Here is a 16,754-nt window from a genome sequence, read left to right as displayed (position 1 = left end):
AAGCAGTGTTACGATAGACGGGGATACCTTCGAGGTGGTCGAGGAATTCATCTACCTCGGATCCTTGGTAACGGCTGACAACAACGTTAGTCGTGAAATACGAAGGCGCATCATCTGTGGAAGTCTGGCCTACTACGGGCTCCAGAAGAAACTGCGGTCGAAATGCGGTCGACCAAATGTGTCATGTACAAGACGCTTATAAGACCGGTTGTCCTCTACGGACATGAAACATGGACAATGCTCGAGAAGGACTTGCAAGCACTCGGAGTATTCGAGAGACGGGTGCTTAGGACCATCTTTGGCGGTGTGCAAGAAGACGGTGTGTGGCGGCGAAGAATGAACCATGAGCTCGCCCAACTCTACGGCGAACCCAGTATCCAGAAGGTAGCTAAAGCCGGAAGGGTACGATGGGCAGGACATGTTGCAAGAATGCCGGACAGCAACCCTGCAAAGATGGTGTTCGCTTCCGATCCGGCAGGTACGAGACGGCGTGGAGCGCAGCGAGCGAGATGGGTAGACCAGGTGCAGAACAACTTGGCGAGCGTGGGGCGTATCCGAGGATGGAGAGATGCGGCCTCGAACCGTGTATTGTGGCGTCAAATTGTTGATTCAGTGTTATCTGTTTAGATGTTAACTAAATAAATAATAATAATAACAAGCCTGAACTATTGTATGAAAGTAGAATCGTTTTCATCCGTTACCACCAGGGTTTCGACTTTTCGTTTCAATGAGACCAAAGAAAGCGTTTTTCTTGCAAAGGGAGAATCTTTTTTCGTTGTTTATGTTGAGGATCATCTTTCACCCATCAATCTTTTCTCTAGAATTAGCCTTGGAAGATAAAAGAAAATCTTGCCTATTAGATGAAAATCCTTTTTCTTTGCATCGGTTTTATCTATCACTCACTTATCGCGAGAATTATAGCAGAACAATTACGAAATTGTATGGCCGCGCCGAAAGTGTGGAAAAGCGGGCATCGAGCGGCTACCTTCTACCAAAGCTGTGGCACCACCAACGAGCTGGGAACCGGCTTCATAGTGCTGGGTAAGATGCGCCAACGCGTGATTGGGTGGCAGCCAATCAACGCAAGGATGTGCAAGCTGAGGATTAAAGGCCGTTTCGTCAACTATAGCATCATCATCGTGCACTGCCCACACGAAGGGAGACCCGACGATGAGAAAGAAGCGTTCTACGCACAGCTGGAGCAGACATATGATGGATGCCCACTGCGGGACGTCAAAATCGTCATCGGTGACATGAACGCACAGGTAGGAAGGGAGGAAATGTATAGACCGGTCACCGGACCGGATAGTCTGCACACCGTATCGAATGACAACGGCCAACGATGCATAAACTTCGCAGCCTCCCGCGGAATGGTAGTCCGAAGCACCTTCTTTCCCCGCAAAAATATCCACAAGGCCACATGGAGATCACCTAACCAAGAAACGGAAAACCAAATCGACCACGTTCTAATCGACGGTAAATTCTTCTCCGACATCACGAACGTCCGCACTTACCGCAGTGCGAATATTGAATCGGACCACTACCTCGTTGCAGTATGCCTGCGCTCAAAACTCTCGACGGTGTACATCACGCGTCGAAGTCAGACGCCGCGGCTTAATATTGGGCGGCTACAAGACGGTAGACTAGCCCAAGAATACGCGCAGCAGCTGGAAGTGGCACTCCCAACGGAAGAGCAGCTAGGCGCAGCGACTCTTGAAGATGGCTGGAGAGATATTCGATCCGCCATTGGTAGCACCGCAACCGCTGCACCAGGCACGGTGCTCCCGGATTAGAGAAACGACTGGTATGACGGCGAATGTGAGCAGTTAGTTGAGGAGAAGAATGCAGCATGGGCGAGATTGCTGTAACACCGCACGAGGGCAAACGAGGCACGATATGAACAGGCGCGGAACAGACAAAACTCGATTTTCCGGAGGAAAAGCGTCAGCAGGAAGATCGAGACCGTGAAGAGACGGAGCAACTGTACCGCGCTAATAACACACGAAAGTTCTATGAGAAGTTGAACCGTTCACGTAAGGGCCACGTGCCACAGCCTGATATGTGTAAGGACATAAACGGGAACCTTCTTACGAACGAGCGTGAGGTGATCCAAAGGTGGCGGCAGCACTACGAAGAGCACCTGAATGGCGATGTGGCAGACGAAGATGGCGGTATGATGATGATAGACCTGGGGAACGCGCGCAGGACATAGTTCTACCGGCTCCGTATCTCCAGGAAATCCAGGAGGAGATTGGCCGGCTGAAGAACAACAAAGCCCCTGGAGTTGACCAACTACCAGGAGAGCTATTTAAACACGGTGGTGAGGCACTGGCTAGAGCGCTGCACTGGGTCATTTCCAAGATTTGGGAGGAGGAAGTTTTGCCGCAGGAGTGGATGGCTGGTGTCGTGTGTCCCATCCACAAAAAGAGCGATAAGCTGGATTTAGCAACTACCGCGCAATCACATTGCTGAACGCCGCCTACAAGGTACTCTCTCTTCGTGGGGCAGTACCAGGCGGGTTTTATGGGCGAACGCTCCACCACGGACCAGGTGTTCGCCATTCGCCAGGTGCTGCAGAAAAGCCGCGAATACAACGTGCCCACACATCATCTATTTATCGACTTCAAAGCCGCATATGATACAATCGATCGGGACCAGCTATGGCAGCTAATGCACGAACACGGATTTCCGGATAAACTGACACGGTTGATCAAAGCGACGATGGATCGGGTGATGTGCGTAGTTCGAGTTTCAGGGGCATTCTCGAGTCCCTTCGAAACCCGCAGAGGGTTACGGCAAGGTGATGGTCTTTCGTGTCTGCTGTTCAACATCGCTTTGGAAGGGGTAATACGAAGATCAGGGATTAACACGAGTGGTACAATTTTCAATAAGTCCGTCCAGCTATTTGGCTTCGCCGACGACATAGATATTATGGCACGTAACTTTGAGAAGATGGAGGAAGCCTACATCAGACTGAAGAGGGAAGCCAAGCGGATCGGACTAGTCATCAATACGTCGAAGACGAAGTACATGATAGGAAGGGGTTCAAGAGAAGACAATGTGAGCCACCCACCGCGAGTTTGCATCGGTGGTGACGAAATCGAGGTGGTAGAAGAATTCGTGTACTTGGGCTCACTGGTGACTGCCGAAAATGATACCAGCAGAGAAATTCGGAGACGCATAGTGGCTGGAAATCGTACATACTTTGGACTCCGCAAGACGCTCCGATCGAATAGAGTTCGCCGCCGTACCAAACTGACAATGTACAAAACGCTCATTAGACCGGTAGTCCTCTACGGACACGAGACCTGGACGATGCTCGTGGAGGACCAACGCGCACTTGGAGTTTTCGAAAGGAAAGTGCTGCGTACCATCTATGGTGGGGTGCAGATGACGGACGGTACGTGGAGGAGGCGAATGAACTGCAACTCGTGGTTCATCAGCATCAGCTGTTGGGAGAACCATCCATCGTTCACACCGCGAAAATCGGACGACTGCGGTGGGCCGGGCACGTAGCCAGAATGTCGGACAGTAACCCGGTGAAAATGGTTCTCGACAACGATCCGACGGGCACAAGAAGGCGAGGTGCGCAGCGGGCAAGGTGGATCGATTAGGTGGAAGATGACTTGCGGACCCTTCGTAGACTGCGTGGTTGGCGACGTGTAGCCATGGACCGAGCCGAATGGAGAAGACTCTTAATTATATACCGCACAGGCCACTTCGGCCTTAATCTGAATAAATGAAAATAAATGAATGGCCGCGCCGGGATTCGAACCCAGAATAGTAGCAATAATAGCCGTAGGAATGCGCGTACTCTAGCCACCTATCTGTTTGAAAGCATGAAGTTGTTTGTTCCACATATGCTACTACAATTTGCATTTATGATACCACGAAAAGACTCGAATATGAAAGAGAAAGAGCAAACTAACGATTGGCGGCAATCGAAGTGAGCGAAAAATGGTTACACTCTAACTTTCACCTACTCAGTGACTGAGTAAAATTTTTTTTTTTTTGTCTTTATTTAGGAGACTAGCAGGCCGAGGCTGGCTCGTCTCCGACTGAGTAAAATTGTATTGCCATCTCTTTTCGGAAATTTTACTCAGTTTTCGTCAAAAGCAGGATTACTCATAGTTTTGAGTTGTCCTGCTTTTGACGGAAATTGAGTAAAATTTCCGTGGGATAGAAAGAGAGAGCAATACAATTTTACTCAGTCACTGAGTAGGTGAAAGTTAGCGTGTATCACTCTCCAAGCTGTTTTTTTTTCGAAAGGCGATTTCTCCCCGAAAACTTTCGACGGAGCATCCTGTGCTCCTGAGATTGAGTGCACGCTTAAAGTCAAGTACACATCGCATGAATAATTTTCACACATCACGGCGACGCCTTGACCGACTCTCACAATGATTGAAAATTTTGTGTGAAACACGACCAGTCGCTGTGTACTGTCTCACATACGCATGGTATGTGTAAGTGAGTTTGCCTCGAACTGTCAAAGCTCCTTCGGGTCGCTATGATTGCGAACGTGTGCAGAATGCACCGCAAGGATTCGTACTTTTTCGGTTGTTTTTCCTTTTGCTTCGATGGCGAAACAACAAAATGTGCGAATACAATCATCGCACTGTGTTTTGTTGATCAAAACGATTAGAAAAACCTCCGAATAAGTATGAAAAAGTTGGTTACTTTTAACATCAATTTGAAATCATACAATTCAGGTTAGGTCCGGATTCCGACTGCTCTCTCGCTGTGTGAAATGCACTCATTGAAAATCGTCGGCCATCGGTTACACAAAAGTGAGTAACATGGTAGTTACTCATAATATGAGTTGTTCCAGGAGAGGCCCGTTTTGTGTGAACGGAACACAAAAATATATAATTCATTTTAAGCGTGTGAGCATTACAAACCCTGGTTACCACAGATATTGATTTGGGACTGCACAGCAATGCACTCTCCAATAGAATACTGAAGAAGGGAAAGGATAGTTAGTTGGCCACCTACTTAAGAAAGATGCAGAGTACTCTACGACCTCTCATAGGTGTCACGGGTGGTATTGGAATTAGTTAAAAATACAAAGTAGGAAAGGAACGAGCCTGGAATTGAACCCACGGACCTCCTGCTCTTAAGGCAGGAGTGGAAGCCACTGGACCACCGAGCTCGTCACTGGTGGTCGCTCATCTTACGACTACACACAAAAACATAATGGAAAATAAAGAGCACGTAAAAAGCTTTATGCGCAAATTATATAACTCAAAAAACAGGATTTTGAACCCCATTCCCTCTTCACAACGCGTGCGCAGGCTTCCCCCATTAATTACGTTACGCTAACTGAGACAAACCCCCTCCCATATTGCCCAATTGAGCATGAGCATGAGCATAAACCTGTCAAAAATTGTAATCGTCTCTTTCATTAGAAGAAGTTCAGCATTAATGCATTAATGCTTGACGGTGAACAGCTTCAGTTTTGTGAACAAGTGAAATATTTAGGAGTAGTTTTGTATGCTAAACTGAACTGGAATACTCATCTGGATACAGTGATGGGGAAGGCTATCAGTGCTGTATGGCTATGTTCCAGAACTATCGGGAGAAAACAAAACCTATGGCCTATGCAAAACCGTTCCCCAACGCTTCCCATCAAGCTTTAAAAGCATATGAGTACATCGGCAACATAGAAAATTTTACCAGGAAACAGCTCGTCTTTGTTGCGAAACGATTTGATGCTTGAAAAATAGTAGTTTGTGCAACAAGTTGCAAAAAGATGAGGCTTGCCGAGTTGGATAAATACTACGAGTGCTGAAAAAATCGAGTTTTGCAATGAGTTGCACACGCTATTTTTTGCAATGACGAAAAATGGACTTGAATTTGATAAATTTGTACCAAAATTGTACAGTCTAATTGACTCCACATGATCATTCTTGCCAATAAATCATGTTGCTGCAGAAAACAACAGATCCCATGTTACCGTGCCACATTGCATAGTTCGATAAGCCGTGAAGCGATAGATGTACTTGCCTTTGGAAATTTTTGATGTCATGTCCATCAAACTGTTTCATGTATTACGCGACGCAGAGAATACACTATTTGAACACTTACCCAAGCTCATTCAGCAAAATGTAGTCATGTAACTACTTTTCTGATGTTGGTTTTCCATTATAGCCCCCAAATGAGTGTTATAATGAATATTATGCAACCCATTTGAGTTGCATAATGTTCATTAAAGCACCCATTTCGTTGGTATGGAAAAGTAGGCCGTTTTATCACTCAGAGGCGAACTGTAAATCAGATATTATGATCAGGAATTGCAAAAAAGTTATTAAGGGAATACTGAATCGTGGGAAATTTAATATAACACGTAAAAGAATAACATCAATATCAATAATGGGCATTTTTGTTTTATTCATAACTTTGCTTCAAAACGACAAATCGCTTCGCAACAACAACTGTCTTTTAGCTTAAGAAGTATTCTATGTAGTCAATGTGTTGTTTATATATAAATAGTTCATGGGCAGCCTCACGGAACGGCATTTCACAAAGGGTCGATTTTCACAGTACTTGTTAGTAGAGTTGAGTTGCAGAAAAATGTAAATTTGAATTTATTAATGGAAGTTTTTGGGAAAATGCGTCTCCTGTAAAATGTACCACTTTCGCTGGCGCAAGTTGACATCAGTGCACCATGGAGAATTCTCATACAAATGGGCGGTCAAACATATGTTTTCAATGAAAACTGTTTCTATGCGACATATGTATATTATGTGAAGGAATGTTTAAGAACCTTTTTAAACCCTTTAAGGACCATCGTTAACCCTTCAAAAATCGTCACCCATGAAAAACATTTATTTTAAATTTTTTTGTGCATTTTTTTTTGTTTGTTTTTAATATAGCATGCATAAAATAGCAAACAATCATATTTCTAGTGATAATGTTGCTCATTTTCTAATCATTACCAGGTAAAGAGAATAAAAACCCCATTTTTCAAGAAAACTTTGATTGCTGCGTTCTCGTAAACGCGCAAATATACGCAAGCAAATCACTCACAAAAAGGTGATACTAATGTTATTTTTCAATCCTCCATTTACAGATGAGGGGACATTTGGGGACATTAGGTTTGCGGCACCATTTTATAGCAAAGATTTATGATAACTAAAATTTTTCTTCTACAACTTTTTGATATTAATCTTAGCGTGTAAAGCAAACCAAACTATCTCACAGCAAAGGTTTTAAGCTTTGAAATGGTATATGGAACCTTAGGGCATCTTTAGTAATGTTACAGTTATAGTTACATTTATTTCCCGAGTTTTACATTTTACAACTGTCAAAGATATAAAACACGAAATGCATCTTCAGTAGCAGTTATAAGCTGCACATGTTTTATATTGGAAAACGAAAAAATAATCTTCCGAGGCCAATTCAAATGTCAAACTGTTATGATGTCGATGAAACAGTATTTTTTGTAGCTGATGACGTCATCTTCTATTGTTTTGAACGAAATAAAACTCGAGAAAATTCTGTTGCAAATACAACTGAGCAGTATTCCAGTTATAAATTTCCCGACGAAACTGTTCGAATTTTTAAAACTATAACGTCTGTTGAAGATGGCATTTTTACCTGTTTCAATTTCATTTCCTTACTTCCATACAATTTATAACTCTACTAAAGATACCCTTATATTTGGATAAAAATAGACTTCATAACGTACAAATCAAAATAAGGAATGATTTTTAATTTTCATCAGCTTTTTTCCCTTCGCCAGCCCATATCTTTTGACTGAATAAACACAGCACTTCAATATTTTCCGATTTTCTTATCTAGGGTATATACTTTCATATGATATATAAATCAGACAAATTGGAGATAGTATTTTTTTCGATTAATGGCCACTCTTTTCCCCATAGTGCAGTGGACCGTCCAAAAGCTAAGTACGCTTCGCTTGGGGGAAACGCACAAAGGATTAGCTAGCAAAACTTCAACGCAAGGTGTTGTTTGCTATTACAGGAGCGACGCGAAGCACTTTCTCGAAAGCTTTAAACGCTGTTCTCAATTTACTTCTTCTGCTGCACGTAGCTGGAAGCTGAGAAGGGTTTGTTAAGGATTGAAAGATTTGACAAGTTTAAGGCAGGTGATGTTGTCCATCACTTGAATGTGTCCCAAGATAAACCTGAAATGAGTATGATTGGATATTGTATGAAACCCGCAGACAACTATTATATTCCCTACAAGACGCATGAAACATCGCGAAAGGAGTGGAAAGTCAGTGATCCTATTGTCTTCTGTCTACTTTACAGTTGGATTGAAAATTGGAACACAAATGGGAGCAGGAATATTTGGTCCTGGAATTGATCACTCAGTCACAACGGTTTTCCAGGCATAGAACTTTGCTGTATTGAAATGCGCGAATATTTGCATAGCTAGGAAGTACCGACATGCAAATATTTGTATTTTTTGTGATAGTCAAGCCAGCGCTCAAATAAACGAAGGTTCAAAATCTTAAATGGTGCATACATGCAAACTGAAGAGATTTGGACGGCAAATCCCAAAAGGGTGGTTGATTATATCAAAACCACATTTTCGGTAACGTGCTCACGGTCATTGGGGATGGGAATAAATTGATGATGCAATCACTCGTCCACTGAAAGCCGAGAACACCTCTGCACTCAACACTAGTCCATGCGGAATTTTATTGGAATCTGGGGGTTAGGTTCTATGGCAGAAGTTCGTCCTGGTTAACGGGTTGCCAATGTGTTAGTAATGAATGGGTGGTATATTCTAAATGGATGCTGCCGAAACGAGCTTTTAACTGTTACCTCCTAGAACTAGTCAAATTATAGGTATAGTAGAAGATGGAAACCGTATGGACTCCATTTCCAGTTCTAGCAATTGCTAGAACATGATAAGTAGTATAGAGAAAAATACAAAGTAGGAGAATGGAATTGGCCTGGGATTGAGCCCACGACCTTCTGCGTATGAGGCAGAAGCGGTAGCCATGTGATCGCCAAGTTATGTAACTACTGCTCAAAGCCAAACTTAAGATGCGGAAATTTACTATTCTACTGCATGCAATATGGACGATTCACGTCCAATATTGCTTACATTTAGGCTGTGAAATTATGCTGATTAGTTCAATAGTTATTTATTGTTCAATTTATGTGGATGCTTTTTAGCGTATTTAAATTCAATGAAATTTTCCATCAGTGTAGGCTGATGAAAGCCCTGCCCAAACTATTGAGACCAAAAGCGCCAATTTCTCAACAAATGAAATCCATCAACATCCGGGTACTTACCCTTGGTGGTGCGGGAGAATGTGCAGCAACGATTGTGGCAGATTCAGGTTATGTGCTGCATACTGAGTTTGCTGTGGTGGCTGTGGCAGTTGCTGCTGCGGTGGTGGTTGTTGAACTTGCTGTTGAGCTTGAACGTACACATATTGTGGCTGCGGAGTGAGGAAGGTTTGTGCCGGGGCGCTTCCGCCAATGATCGGCTGGATCAACGATTGTCGCGAGGGAACGGTGTAGGTCGAGTGGTCTTCATGAACTTGGGGTACTTTTTGCTGGGACTGATACTGCGGCTGATATTGAGGGTTGTATTCTAAAAAGGAAGGGATGGGTTGAAAGTGGGTTGATTGAAATGATAAATTCGGGATACCTTTGGCGTAGGTGATGGATGGTCCTGACGGGATCGGGGTCACGTAATTAGTACCAGGGTGGGTTGGAGCAGGCACAGGTGCTGGAGCGGGTGCGGAAGGAGGAAGCAGATAGTTGACGCCAGCATGGCTGGTGGCACCACCCGGATGGTGTGCGATCTGAACGGAATAGTGATTGGGGCCGTGGGAAGCAGCGGCCTGGGCTTGTTGCGGAGCATAGGCCTCCTTTTTGAAGGCCTGGTGGCGTTCACTTTTCAGGTTGTCACGCTCGATGTCTTCCAGATTGGTTGGACGATTGGATGCGGTTTCCGGTTCTGCTGAGGTCAGCTGCAGCAGACAGGACCATATCATTATGCCGATGAGGTACTATTAGATGGGAGAAATTGTGTAGAAAAACAACCATTAGATAATGAATTATTTATACTATCTGTCCAACAATTCCATAATATCGCAATTCATTTTTAGTTAGAAATTACGCTTCGATGATCAACGATAATAGTATAAAGTGAATCATGTTAATATAATTATTACATTAAATACAAATTTCATTTGTCAATATTTTGCATAATGATTATTGGTCACATTAATCTAGCGGTAATAATGCTTTTCTCTTGCCTTATAGATTCTGAGTCCACAGTCCGATCTGGCTCATTTTCAATAGGAAATCACAGGATTATCCATCGAATGTAACTTGTTACAAGCAAATCGGTTAAGGGTGTTGAGCCCTAACAATGGGCGGGACACGATTTTGTTGTAAGAAAATGTCTTTTGGCCACAACTTCTGAACCCACAGTCCGATTCGGCCAATTTTTAATATGAATTGGATTTCTCGTCGAATGCAACGGCAGGTCGAGACACACAGACATCACCTCAGTGCGTCGAACTGATTCGATCGGTAAATAACACTATGGGTCTCCAGGCCTTCTATTAAAAGTTTGTTTTTGGAGCGAAGATATAGTCTTTCGATACACTTAGTGTACGAGAAAGGCAAAAAAACTAGACTTTTAAAATTCTATTATTGTATTTATGTGTGACAAACATAAATTTCTAATAGGGTAAAATGCCCAATAGTGGACCCCCTAGTAGCGGAATTTTGCTCTTCCCGTCATACGGCTTAGAAATTTTCAAAACATTAACTCTGCTTGATATCTAACAACAAGCTCTGCATCCCTTCTTCACGATGCATACATAAAACACCCAAATACACGACGTTATTCGTTGAAATTAACATTTTAAAGTATAACTGAGTTCGCCCTATAGTAGACCCCCTGGGGGTCCATAATAGGAAATTGCTTCCCTATAGTCGACACTTCATTTGATTTTCATGTCAGGTTTTGAAACGTTCTTTTTCCCTATTATGGACCCCCCAAAATATTCCTATGATGGACACTCTCGTGTTTATTTTTTATAGAATTGTTAAACAATCAAGTAATTTGACTTTCCTTAGCATTTCCAACGCATGTAATCAAATCATAGGACTGTAAGGTAGGTTCTTCCGATAGAATTTCATAGCAAAATGTTGACATTGTGCAGTAATAATGCAAAAATGGCTGGAGGGTCCACTATTGGTTGGGGGTCCACTATTGGTCACTTTACCCTATATCATTTCCTTATGAATGACACATTTTGGCTGCTTGACAGGTCTCCTGTCCAATTTGTTGGGCAGAACAAGGGAACCCCCTCACAAAGAATAACAAATAAAGTTCCCTTTCTACACCACGGCAGGCTACTGACTGATACTTCTGCCAGCAGCTGCAGTTCTCTTTATTCAACAATAGGTATATACAATAATCCATAACAAATTTCCTTAATCTATACCAAAGAGCAACTACAACTAACCGGCGCCCGCTTCTTATCCATCTTCGATCTACAGCGAAGCGTCGCACACTACCTGATATTCCAACACTCCTCCTTAGTGTGCACGCCTCGCAACTCTACTGGCTCCTTCTAACACCGAGCCTCCCGTCCAGAGCTCCTCCTCGCCGAACAATTCCTCTCCTGGTCCAATCCGTTGCCCGTACAAATGGCCTCTATCCCACGTTTGCACAGCACCCTGTTGACCATCTCCTGAATGTTCCGACGCTCCTCTTGGACTGCTGCTGACCAGCCAGCATCCTACCGAACGTTCCATCCTCCTGATGAATTCCGTCCGGCGCTACCCAAGACTTACGTGGCTGATCCATGATCCCACTGCGCCACGCGACTTATGCGGCCGATCCATGATCCCACTGCGATAACGTCGACGGCAATAACATCCCACTAAGATGGAGAACGAGAATCGTTCCTGGGCCCATAACCTGTTGGGCAGAAAAAAGGGAACCCCCTCACAAAGAATAACAAATAGAGTTCCCTCTCTACACCACGGCAGGCTACTGACTGATACTTCTGCCAGCAGCTGCAGTTCTCTTTATTCAACAATAGGTATATACAATAATCCATAACAAATTTCCTTAATCTATACCAAAGAGCAACTACAACTAACCGGCGCCCGCTTCTTATCCATCTTCGATCTACAGCGAAGCGTCGCACACTACCTGATATTCCAACACAATTGGCTGCTGTTTTTTGACGGTTCGATTGGCGGCACATACCTATCCGCGTTTCTCTTATTCAGGCCTCTAGTTAGATCTTATGTTGTTGTGTTGTGAAGGATAATCGCTTATAAATTTGAGCGATAATTGATTATAAAAAGGCGCATGAAAATAATAGAACAAAACTAGCCAATGCCCTAATATGACTTATCGCCATAGTTCATAACGTATATGAAGGAAATTGAATATAAAAATCTATTATTTATTACAAGTTATTTACAACAGGTTGCACCAAGAAACGGTTCAATGTCCAATTACTTACAAGAGCTGGAATTTGTTGAACCGGTTCGGTTAGCCATGTTATTGTGACTTTGTTGCCTACTTGAAGGCGCTCATGGCGTTTGTCGATATAGACCAACGATACTTTTTATCGTCTGATATAACATACAGCTTTTGCTGTGATCAGACATTCCTCTCTTTTTCGCGGATTTATGCTCACCTCAACATGACGAGAGAGTGAGCAAAGATCGGGAACGATCATGCACTTTATCAGCATATTAATAAAAGCCGGTGGCAGCGCTAAGCTATGTTGAAAAGGTAAACAAACAACAACCTCTCTCGTGGACTACTACTCCTTGCAGTCAGCCCGCATGTGGGTAGTGCTTCGGTGGTTGGGCCACTTTATCTCGTATCTGTCAATCTTTTGAGTGTCTGAATGGACACGCGCTTTTGAACCAGTTTCAGAGAGCCTGCTAGTGGCTGCATCTAACCAGCGGGTTGTGTTGATCGCAACAGTTTAGTCGTTCCCCCGTCGATTAAGGAGATCTTAGGAGGATCGGTTGATTGGTCACACTTCAGCGACCCCGACACGGCTGCTCGGAGAAAGTTGAACCAAATTAAATAATAGTGTAAAAATGCGGTAATATCGTATCGATAGCCCCAGGCGAAATGACCAAGTGAGGTAATATTTCTCGGACTCGCTCGGTCGGTAGGATCTATGATCTATAGTGGACTGAGCTGGTTCTGCATCGACAAAGTTTTTATGTTGCTCAGATGAGGGGTTGTTTAGTGATCCGGCAATCGTCATCAGTCTCTCGGTATAAGTGATAGGGAGGAAATGAAAAAGCGGTACTTGCTGTGCGTAAGCATGTGGGATACACAAGGCTGCGCCCTCATATGTTTTAACATTGCAACATTGCGATGACAAACGCGGAAAACGATAAACTCGAAACTGGAGCAAAACGTCTATCGCGTTACTGGGACGATCGTTTTTTTTTCATGCACGGTATTTAATAAAAGGCATAGTTTTCTCCTTGTTTATCTAATGGAAAGCCAAGTCCTCTTCTTCGTTTGCATTACATTATCCACTTGGATATTGCCACCTTAATTCATTAAGCAGTATCGCGGCTTCTTTTTCTCCTTCGATGACTTTTCATTCCAGCTGTAACTTGGCCTGCTTTTTAACTTGGTGTTTTATTAGCATTTCCACCGTTATTTATTTAATGCCATAGTGTGTACGCAGACAAACAGACATACACTCCCGGCCAAAAGTTTGCGTATTTTTGCCGTCTTACATTCGATTTCGGGTATTGTTAGCTCAGTACCTATTTAGATTATGAGTAGATCTTACATCGTAGGTGTTTGGAAAGAACAATTTTAATTTTTTTATCTACTAAAATATTACCTCAAGATACACATTTTTCTTAAATTTATGTTGTGAAAATGTGCTGATTTTTGAAAATTGAAAATTTCGGAATTAAAAGTGAAATGGAACACAATTTTAATTATCTTTGAGAGGCAATCATGAAATTTTAGCATTTTTTTTCAATGTTGTGAAAACTCATATGTGAATATGTACGTTATGTGGAAGATATTGATTTGGAAAATGTATTGGAGGTAACCACTTTCCCTTCGATGGGACTCGAACCCATGACCCTACAGTAGGGTAGGCTACTGTAGGGTCATGGGTTCGAGTCCCATCGAAGGGAAAGTGGTTACCTCCAATACATTTTCCAAATCAATATCTTCCACATAACGTACATATTCACATGTGAGTTTTCATAACATTGTAAATTAACGTCCAAGTCGGGTGGTTTAATCCCCGGAAATAGGCAATTAACTTTGATTGAACAGATTTTTTTTTCAATTTTAAAAATAAAAAATGTTTACTCAAGTGCGTGGTATGCATCGGCCTAAAGTTTGTGTTCACCCACTATATGGTGAACCGGTCATAAGTTTCGAGGCAATTCCTAAAATTGAATATTGTCTGAAGTACAGTTCATGACGTTCTGTTTGGAAATCACTTTCTTAAATATCTATTTTGCCTGAATTGAAATGTTTATTTAAATTATTATACAAAGATTAAACTTAATTACCGGTTAACCAGTACCCTGTTTAGTTTTTTTGTGTTTGAAGTGTGTGTTTGTGCATAAAATGGTCAAATATCGTTGTGGATACAGTTTAATTGTTGTGAATTTTCGTGAACTTCCAGTCATGTCGACGCCAAAAAATCATCCGAATCAACTGGAAACAATTTTAACCCTTTTCAATCCAAATTTTTGTTTTTGCTCAAAATCACAATTTTGCTCTCTATACGGTTTGGGCATTACACATTTTTAATTCGCTATTTTATCGATTTCACATTTTGATTTTCTTAGAATTTTGTTTTTCAAATTTTTCATCCATTCAAATAATTTCATGAACCTATTAATCTTTTTTGATTTTTCAACATATTTAGAAATTGAAAATTCCTATTGAATGCTGACTTATTGCATTTTTTAAATTTCCAGAGTTATTTTTTATTTTCCGTGTAACGAGTTGGATAAATATTTTAGAATGTAACATTCGCCACGCAATAAACTACGTTAAAAAATCCCTATTGAGAGGTAGCAAAATATAGGGAAAGTATAGATATATATGAGTTGTACATAGCAATTTTTAGGGTTTACAATCTAAGGTTCAATTCATCTTCTCCGAATTACATTCATATTTATATTACTTACGTTTAGTGTTTCTTTTCTGCTGCAAATTTACGTTCTTCTGACGCTATTATCGGTTGTGGGTAGCTTTTTGTGTATATATTTAAGAGCTTGTTTTCTACTAATTTCCCAGTAAACTTTATCTAGGTTTAAGGTTCGGAGCTGTTATCTAGAGCGTACTAATAATTCATTTTAATTAGAGAAATAAGCTGTCCACCACATGAACCATGATTTACTAACCAGATTATCTTTAGAGATTTAGTATATAGAAATCCACAAGCATGTACTTTTAGTAGCAAAACTCACTTCTAGACCTAGCCTAGTGTTTACTTTTAGTTTTAAGGATATAGATTTAAGAAAATAGTATAATTTTAGCCAACAATAATTAAGAATTCACGAAATGCACGTTTTCTGTATACTGTAAATAACAATCTAATCGTCTCTCCCACTGTAGTATGCATAGATAACGATGCATTATCATTTCGTTGTCTGCGTTGATTGATACGGATAAGGTGATTGTGATACGGATGTAGGTACGTACCATCGCTGCTGTTGGTAGTGTGGTGCGAAGCAACGAGAGTTGCGACACTCCCCCCAGTACTTCGAGGTGATTAAACTGACGTACCACTAGTTGCACCGATGTCCAACACTGCGATCTTAACGGCCGGTCTCTCCAATAATCCATGTTCCGTTTGAACTGTTACTCTACGTACTTGACCGTCATTGGAACGAATGACCTTAACGATGCGACCTCGTGGCCAGCAGTTCCGTGGAAGATTTCCGTCCGCTATCAAGACTAGCTCGCCTTCTTCGATAGGCTTTGTAGGTTGGAACCATTTAGTTCTTTTGGTTAACGTTGGCAGATACTCGGTTACCCATTTCTTCCAGAACTGGTCGGCATATAGTTGTGACATCTTCCACGATTGTTTCAAAATAGTAGGCTGATCATTAAAGGCGATCGGGGGCTTAACACCATTTGAACACCCCATTAAAAAGTGGTTGGGAGTTAATGGGGGGTCGGAGTCGGTGTCTAACGGTATGTGAGTGAGTGGTCTCGAATTGATTATCATTTCGATTTCCATGAGCATTGTTCGAAGAATTTCGTCCGTTGGTAGCCTCGGTGGAATGAACTCGTTCATGATCTTTTTGACTGCCTGTGCTAAACGCTCCCAGCAACCTCCGAAATGTGGTGCAGAAGGTGGATTGAATGTCCACTTGGTATCGGGTCTGCTGAAGGTGGACATAAGCTTTTCCTCATTCACGTTCTTCAGAGCTTCACGCAGCTCCCGCGAAGCTCCGATTAAGTTAGTGCCTCGGTCGCTAATGATCTCGAGCGGTGAACCTTTTCTAGCGATTAAATTTCGAAGCGCAAGGATGCATGAATCAGTCGTGAGCGAGTGTGCAAGTTCGATATGAACGCCTCTCGTCGTCAAACATGTCAAAAGGACGCCCCAACGTTTTTCAACTCGTCTTCCTACCACTACCAACATTGGTCCGAAATAGTCAATCCCGGTGTACGAGAACGGTCGCTGAAATGCTGCCAGACGTGCTGGGGGAAGACTTCCCATGGCAGGGGGATTTGGATTTACTTTTCGTATTTTGCAATATTGGCAATTT

General features: G+C 42.4%; 1 protein-coding gene across 1 annotated transcript in view; it reads right to left on the bottom strand.

The window, feature by feature from the left end:
• Positions 1-16,754, bottom strand: part of LOC134220464 (uncharacterized) — a 135,406-nt gene that overhangs the window by 59,696 nt on the left and 58,956 nt on the right. The window contains exons 2-3 of the mRNA XM_062699520.1: positions 9,631-9,994; positions 9,270-9,573 (exon numbers count right to left, since the gene is read on the bottom strand). Of these exons, the coding sequence (XP_062555504.1) occupies positions 9,270-9,573; positions 9,631-9,994 (668 nt within the window). The remainder of the gene's footprint in view (positions 1-9,269; positions 9,574-9,630; positions 9,995-16,754) is intronic.

The sequence above is a fragment of the Armigeres subalbatus genome, chromosome 3 (genome assembly GCF_024139115.2).
Source record: "Armigeres subalbatus isolate Guangzhou_Male chromosome 3, GZ_Asu_2, whole genome shotgun sequence".
NCBI lineage: Eukaryota > Metazoa > Arthropoda > Insecta > Diptera > Culicidae > Armigeres > Armigeres subalbatus.
The sequence above is the reverse complement of the archived record's forward strand: the minus strand, read 5'-3'. Positions and strand labels throughout refer to the sequence as shown.